The sequence below is a fragment of the Perognathus longimembris genome, chromosome 12 (genome assembly GCF_023159225.1).
Source record: "Perognathus longimembris pacificus isolate PPM17 chromosome 12, ASM2315922v1, whole genome shotgun sequence".
Lineage (NCBI taxonomy): Eukaryota > Metazoa > Chordata > Mammalia > Rodentia > Heteromyidae > Perognathus > Perognathus longimembris.
The window spans coordinates 32,950,970-32,959,236 of record NC_063172.1 but is presented as its reverse complement, the minus strand read 5'-3'; the positions used below and the strand labels follow the sequence as shown (position 1 = coordinate 32,959,236).

Genomic DNA, 8,267 nt, shown 5'->3' with positions numbered 1-8,267 from the left:
TATGAAATGGATCCTCTTGTTGAGATTCAGATGTTTTCATGGTGTTTTAATTCTTTTCACATAATCTTTGGATGTTGTTATTGTTGTTGTTTTGCTACTTGCGCTGCTTTTGGGAAATCTTTTATGGCATCTAGCAGTACAAGAGTTTTCATCAAGAATAGTACCTTAAAAAAGTATTTGTCCAGTATATACAATGGGTTTTATCCCCAGACTTGGTTTTTTTTTTAAGTCACTTTAAGTTGGGTATTTACAAATTGAAGGATTTGGTATAACCTGGAAAAGGGGGCAAAAACTATAAAGAACTAAGAAAACATTACCTAATTCCTTTTTTTTTTTTTTTTTCTGTTTGTTTGGTGTCAGTTCTGGAGCTTAAACCCCAGGCCTAGGTGCTGTCTCTAAGCTTGTCTTGCTCAAGGCTTCTGTCACCGCTTTACTTCCAATTTTTAGGGTGTTTTTTTTTGTTTGTTTGTTTGTTTGGCTTTTGTTTTTGGTAGTTTAGTGGAGATAAGAGACTCATAAACTTGACTTTTCTGCTTGGGCCGACTTTTTTCTTTTTCTTTTGCCAGTCCTGGGGCTTGGACTCAGGGCCTGAGCACTGTCCCTGGCTTCTTTTTGCTCAAGGCTAGCACTCTACCTCTTGCCACAGCACAACTTCCAGCCTTTTCTGTGTATGTGGTGCTGAGGAAGCAAATACAGGGCTTTGTGCATGCAAGGCAAGCACTTTAAGGCTATTTACATTCCCAGCCCTTGGGCATTCCTTATTTCTCAGCTTCCTGAGTAGCTAGTAAGTATTACAAGTGTGAGCCACCAGCACCCAGCAGCATTACCTAATTCATTGGAGAAGTTCATTTGAGTCCTTAGAATGAGTTCTGGAGTGTTTGGTGACCCTATAATGAAATTATCTATTAATGCTAGTAAAGCTACATTTGCTTTGATTACTTTCTTCCATTGCTGCATCCCTCTGCTGTTTTATGAAAAGCTAAAGAATGATACATTTTTAAATAAGATTTTTTTTTTTTTTGGCCAGTCCTGGGCCTTGGACTCAGGGCCTGAGCACTGTCCCTGGCTTCTTCCCGCTCAAGGCTAGCACTCTACCACTTGAGCCACAGCGCCGCTTCTGGCCGTTTTCTGTATATGTGGTGCTGGGGAATCGAACCTAGGGCCTCGTGTATCCGAGGCAGGCACTCTTGCCACTAGGCTATATCCCCAGCCCCTAAATAAGATTTTTTTTAACAAAACAGTGAAAAATATCTGCTCATTGCCAATTTAGTTGAGTAGATACTTTCCTTCCTTATGTCAGTTACCTACCTTTCTTATATCACTTGCCTAATGCCAAAATTCCCTTTCCTTCGATGTTGAAAAATAAGTAATCTGTATTCTTTTTATAGTCCAACTTGTCCTGTTTTCTCTCCTCTTGGAGCTGAAGTTAGCTTGAGTCTTTAAAGTTGCTGTGTTCTAGGAAGCATAGTGAAATCCTAAAACACTTGGAGCATTTGCAGCATGGTATGTAAGAGTTGTGTCTGCCATTTCAGTTAGCATAGAATGGGTTTATGAACTTTTCATTCATGAGTTGAGGGATTATGGTCAATTAAAATTATCTCTGCCTCTGTTTATCACCTTTACAATAAAATTAGGAAAACTAAAATTATCTCTGATAGAGCTAGTGCCCCAAACCTATCTCAAGTTTCTGTGATTGTCTTAAGGATTTTTAGTATGCACAGAGTATTTTCTGATGAGTAAAGAAAGTTGATAGTACAATTGATAGTACCAAGTTGAATCAGGTTGACAAAAGTTGCCTTTCATTACTGCCTGACTTAGCACATTGCTAGTCTAAGAAGTGAAATTCTTTCATCATTTTAAAAGTTTATTTCCAAAGTCAGTAGAGCTGGGTGCTGGTGTCTGACATTTGTAAATCCTAGCTACTCAGGAGGCTGAGATCTGAGGATCACAATTTGAAGCTAGCCTGGGAAGGAAAGTCTGTGAGCCTTTTATCTCCAATTAAGCACCAAAAAAGCCAGATGTGGAGCTGTGGCTCAGGTCATACAGTGCTAGCCTTGAACACAAAAGTTAGGGGACAGTTCCCAGGCCCTGAGTTCTAGCCTTGGCATCAGCAAAAGAAAGGAAATCAGTGATGTTAAATATTTTACTCTTAAACAATGGTGTTGTCTTTGGAGGAACTTTAAAGGGGAAAAAGTTACCTTTCTAACTTTATATCTAACCTTTCTAACTTCATATCTGATTTGTTAGAATATACAGTTTTGTGGCAGTTTACTAAAAAGGCTACTTAATCTCTTAAAGAAAATATTTTTACTTTCTTTTTATTTTCCCACTGTAGGAAGTCCAAGCAATGTTTCAAGTTTAATTTTTAGTGAGATTAATTTCTTTTGACTAATTTATGTTCATACTTGGTCAACTTAAGCAATGTGATGCATAAATTAACAGTTTGTGTGTAATTTTTATTAAGCAAAATTGCATTTATAAAGAGAATGTGATTATTGGCATTTGTCAGTATTTTCCACAAACACATAATCATGTATTTAAAATAATATTTCTAGGCTGGGGATATGGCCTAGTGGCAAGAGTGCCTGCCTCATATACATGAGGCCCTGGGTTCGATTCCCCAGCACCACATAGACAGAAAATGGCCAGAAGTGGCGCTGGGGCTCAAGTGGCAGAGTGCTAGCCTTGAGCAAGAAGAAGCCAGGGACGGTGCTCAGGCCCTGAGTCCAAGGCCCAGGACTGGCCAAAAAAAAAAAATAATAATAATAATAATATTTCTATCAGTCACTGGTTTCAGTTGCTTCTAGGGTCATCTAGGGTTAGAGTAGTTATTTGCTATAATCACAAGTACAAAGATTGTCAAATTATTTGGCCTTCATTTTTGAAGTGCTTGGAATTTATAAACTAGGTCAGTGAACTAGAATTACATTGAAATCCCAATTATCTGATTCCATATGTTAAATTATTAGTGTATCTGCCTTCAATAACTGAAGCTCTAAGGAATGCATTCAAATCTTTATATCTAACGTAATTTCTTACCATTCTTCATATTTTCTGTCTTATTTAAGAGTCCATGTCTTTTTTTTTTTTTTGCCAGTCCTGGGGCTTGGACTCAGGGCCTGAGCACTGTCCCTGGCTTCTTTTTGCTCAAGGCTAGCATTCTGCTACTTGAACCACAGCGCCACTTCTGGCTGTTTTCTGTATATATGAGGCAAGCACTCTTGCCACTAGGCCTTATCCCCAGCCCAAGAGTCCATGTCTTTTTTACTTATTTATTCCTGTTCTCAGTCAGTTGATAGCCAGTCCTCTATGAGATTACAGATACATTAGATTTGGTTTGTCACAAAATGTCAAAGTCAGTGGATGGTTTCTTAAAAGGTTCCCTTAAGTGTAGTAATTATATTGAAAAGCAAATACCCAGGAAATAATTGGTCAAGTAAATGAAATTACTTCACAATCTCTGATTCTGTATTTTAGACAGTAGAATATGGGGGACAATCCTGATTATTCAGGAGGCTAAAACCTAGAGAGGGTTGTTTGAAGCCAGCCCAGACAGAAGAGTCCCAAGTTGCTCCAAAATAACCAGCAAAAAGCCATGATAATGGTGTGGCTCAAGTGGCATTATTTTTTTATTTTTTATTTTGCCAGTCCTGGGGCTTGGTACTCAGGGCCTGAGTACTGTACCTGTTTTCTTTTTGCTTAAGGCTAGCACTCTACCACTTGAGCCAAAGCGCCACTTTGTGCTTTTCAATGTGGTGCCGAGGAATCAAAATTAGGGCTTCATGCATGCTAGGCAAACACTCTACCGCTAAGCCATATTTCCAATCCTATAAATTTTTTTTAATAGCTAAGTGAGCTAGCAAGTACAACTCATGTTATCAGAAAAAATATAAAAACAAAACAAAACCCAACTAAATGTAGCAATAAAATGCATCATTTTATAAAATGCATTAAATTTTTTATGTATTTCTTCCCTTCTTTAAAACTACTTTGACTCTGTGTTTTCCATACTTTATTGGGATCCTTGCCAGAAGGGAGGATTATTACAAAGGGATGGATTCTACTGGCTGAATACGGATATGAGGCTTAGATTCTGCCATTAAACTTGCTGTCCTATCTGAGCATGGTGGCACACACCTGTAATCCCAGTATTTGGAAGGTTGATCCAAGTTGGAGGCCAGGTTGGGCCATATAGCAGCATCTAGTCTCAAAACAAGACCTGTTGTCTTATAAAGTTACCATACCTGAGTTAGATGTACTTTGACAAGTGAGCTCAATAGAATGAGAACAGAATTTTATGAAGACAAAGTACCTTGAAAGCATTTGTCAATGAAGGGCATCATTTTCTTCAGTAAAATATCTTCATGTGTATATTTTAGTTGATTGACTTCTTCTGAATGGCTTCTTGGGTATCCGTACATATTTTCTTTAATTTTGCTCCTTTGCTTTTCATATTACCCTTTACTGTCAATGACTTTTTCATTTCCAATAAATGTTGGTTTTGGTTTCTGGTCAAAGTTCTGACTTTGGTCATTGTAATTTTTGATTACTCACTACTAAGATTTTTTTTTTTTTTTTTTTTTTTTTTTTTTTTTTTTTTTTTTTTTTTGGCCAATCCTGGGGCATGGACTCAGGGCCTGAGCACTGTCCCTGGCTTCTTTTTGCTCAAGGCTAGCACTCTGCCACTTGAGCCACAGCGCCACTTCTGGCCATTTTCTGTATATGTGGTGCTGGGGAATTGAACCCAGGGCCTCATGTATACGAGGCAAGCACTCTTGCCACTAGGCCATATCCCCAGCCCCACTACTAAGATTTTTTATTTGATGCCCAAATAAGATAATTAGATTGAAATTTCAAGTGCATTTAAAATTCCTAAGTTTGTTGGGCAGTATGGAATACTGTGGCTTATTATAGAATATAATTGATTCTTCAATTTATGATATCCAATCATACACTGTACTGTTTTCTTTTCTTTCTTTTTTGGTCAATCATATGGTTTGAACTCAGGGTCTGGGCACTGTCCTTCAGCTTTTTTGCTCAAGGCTAGTGCTCTATCACTCAGCTACAGTACCACTTCCAGCTCGCTGGTGGTTATTTGGAGATGAGTCTCAGGGACTTTCTTGCTTTGGCTGGCTTTCAACTGCAATTTTCAAACTTCAGCTACCTGAATAGTGAGGATTATAAGCCTGAGCCGCCAGTTCCCAGCCCTATTTTTCTTTTTCTTTTTTTTTTTTTTTTTTTTAGCAAAGAAAATAATCTTCTTGTGGACAGTGTACTATTAACACTGTCCATTGGTTTGCTCTCTTAAAACCTTCTGGATCAGGGCTGAGGATATGGCCTAGTGGCAAGAGTGCTTGCCTCGTATACATGAGGCCCTGGGTTCGATTCCCCAGCACCACATATACAGAAAACGGCCAGAAGTGGCGCTGTGGCTCAAGTGGCAGAGTGCTAGCCTTGAGCAAAAAGAAGCCAGGGACAGTGCTCAGGCCCTGAGTCCAAGCCCCAGGACTGGCCAAAAAAAAAAAAAACCTTCTGGATTGGTGGTGGGTTTTGTTTTTGTTTTTGTTTTTATAATGCATGTGTTCAGTCTAACTACTCTTCGTGAAGTGGTTTTGATGTTATTTTTATGTTAAGTAAGGAATGAAGATTTGGACTGAACTGTTCTTTATGTGGTATGTACCTGTGTTGTTTTTTTTCCTACAGTATGAATGTTTTATGCTTTAGAGAGTAGAGATATTTAGTTGAGATACCATCCAGAGTGACAGGTTGTCCATCTTTTCATCCTGTTTGTCTTAACTTGCATTTTAGTATGCAACCGAGGATGGACTTGTACACACAAGTGACCAGGCCAGGACTCTACCCAAAGAATGGGTTTGTATTTAAGGGTCCCAGCAGTTAGACCATCCTCAGAAGAGAAGGTAAGGCTATATACATGCAAGCTAAATTATAAAGGGGCAAATAGGCTATAACTCTGAAGATGTTTTAGGGGCCAGATGAGAGAGTTTTCTTTCTTTTTAATGTGTATAAAACCTAGAAGGAATGGAGATTGAAATTAAGTCATATGGGAAAAAATAGTATTGTAAGCAACGTGTATGAATGAGAGAGAGTTGTACTGTATTTTGGGGTAAGGGAAAAAAACTATTTGGACATTCAGTCTACCCTATGGAATATAGATTGGGCATGCTTTTTAGAAAAGATGTAAATTTAACATAACATAAAGTTAACCATATAAAAGTGTACAACTCAGCCACAGAATAGTTCCAAATGTCTTTTCCCGAGCCTTTGTCTATATGTGGGTGTGCCACTCCAGAGGCTTGAACTCAGGGCCTGGGCCCTGTTCCTGAGCTTTTCTGTTCAAGGCTAGAACTCTACCACTTTGAGCTACAGGTCCTCTTCTGGCTTTTCTGGTGGTTAATTGGAGATAAGTGTCTCATGGACTTCCCTGCCCTGGCTGGCTTTGAACCATGACTCTCAGATCTCTCCCTGTGCTTGGCTTTACCTGTGTGTTGTGTGCCTACATAGAGATGACACTCTTCTAAAAGTTACATTTCCTTCCTCTGTAAAATGAGAATAAAATCATCCTTACACACATGGCTTAACATGTTTTTTGAGAATCAGGTAGATTAATAAATTTAAGTTTGCTCCTTTATTCACTATTATTTAAGGCATAAACATAATTAAGATTTTTACCAGCAGTCCCAGATTATAGCTCAGGATTCCACATGGTATTGCTTGTCCTATCTCATTAGTGTCTTCTGCTCTATGTTCTCAGTCTTTCCTTATTTATGTTTTTCTTTTGGTGAGACTTATGTGAATGGAAGTAGTAAGATCATAGAGGTAAAGTGTGCTCTTTGGAGTCATATGACATCAGAAATATGCGATACCACTTGACTTTATTGGTGAAGTTGACCTCGGTTTTGTTTGAGGTCATGCTTTCTAGCTTTATCAACCACAAAACCCTTATTTTCTTTTTTTTGGCACTGTATTCTTTGGAAGAGAATGTATTCTACTTTCAACAGGGGAAAGTTTACTTATGAAATAGCATAAGAAAAATTTCTGTGGGCTGGGAATATAGCCTAGTGGCAAGAGTGCTTGACTCGGGCTGGGGATATGGCCTAGTGGCAAGAGTGCCTGCCTCATATACATGAGGCCCTGGGTTCGATTCCCCAGCACCACATATACAGAAAATGGCCAGAAGTGGCGCTGTGGCTCAAGTGGCAGAGTGCTAGCCTTGAGCGGGAAGAAGCCAGGGACAGTGCTCAGGCCCTGAGTCCAAGACCCAGGACTGGCACAAAAAAAAAAGAAAAAGAAAAATTTCCACAAGGATAATTTCTATCTCCCATCCCTCTTATTACTTATCTGCAATATGGATTTATGCATATTTATTTGATACTTGGAAATATGATCCAGTACTTCATTGTTTCAGCTTTGGCATTTTGGAGCTCAAATTGCTTCATTTGCCCTTTTTACATCTTCTCATAATGTGGGGTTTTAAAACCTGATTCTTCTTTTAATATAGCTAATCTCTAATGTATCTTGTGGGTTAAAACCCACTTTGAGCATTGTTATCTCCCCCATCCTCCCCTTTTTTGGTGTGGGTCCTGGGGCTTGAACTCGGGGCCTGGGCACTGTCCTTGAGCTTCTTTTTTCAAAGCTAGCACTCTACCACTTGAGCCACAGTGCCATTTCAGTTTATTTGGTTGTTCAATGGAGATAGTCTCTTAGACTTTCTGCCCAGGTCGGCATCAATCTGAAATACTCAGGTCTCAGATTCCTGAGCAGCTAGGGTTATAGGTGTGAGCCACCAGTTCCCTGCTTCCCTTTTTGTCAAGCGGCAAGGTGTTACTCTTAGTGTTTTCCATTTCCTCTATAGAATCTATTCTGAAGAGTTTAGAATAAGTAAATTAAATTTTAAAGGACATTCCTATTCTTCTGTTCCTAGAAAAACAACATGGTAAATATAAAAACTCTGGACTGGGAATGTGGCTTAGTGGTAGAGTGCTTGCCTTGCAGGCATGAAGCCCTGGGTTTGATTACTCAGTACCACATAAACAGAAAAGGCTGGAAATGGTGCTGTGGCCCACGTGGTAGAGGGCTAGCCTTGAACACAAGAAGCTGAGGGACAGTGCCCAGGTACTAAGTTCAAACCCCAGGACTGGCAAAAAATAAAATTTTATATATATATTTTTTTCAGTTTCTGCACTGAATAATATTGTAAGTTTATAAAGTCTTATGCAAGGTGATTCAAAGAAAAAAAGGCTCATTTG

General features: G+C 39.0%; 1 protein-coding gene across 5 annotated transcripts in view; it reads left to right on the top strand.

Annotated features, from left to right (window-relative positions):
- Positions 1 to 8,267, top strand: part of Esrp1 (epithelial splicing regulatory protein 1) — a 59,729-nt gene that overhangs the window by 48,272 nt on the left and 3,190 nt on the right. For 3 of the 5 annotated variants that reach the window (XM_048358403.1, XM_048358401.1, XM_048358400.1), the window contains one exon: positions 5,809 to 5,918. The exons of the other annotated variants lie outside the window; for them this stretch is intronic. In XM_048358403.1, the coding sequence (XP_048214360.1) occupies positions 5,809 to 5,899 (91 nt within the window). In that variant the 3' untranslated portion in view covers positions 5,900 to 5,918. The remainder of the gene's footprint in view (positions 1 to 5,808; positions 5,919 to 8,267) is intronic. 5 annotated transcript variants of the gene reach the window in all.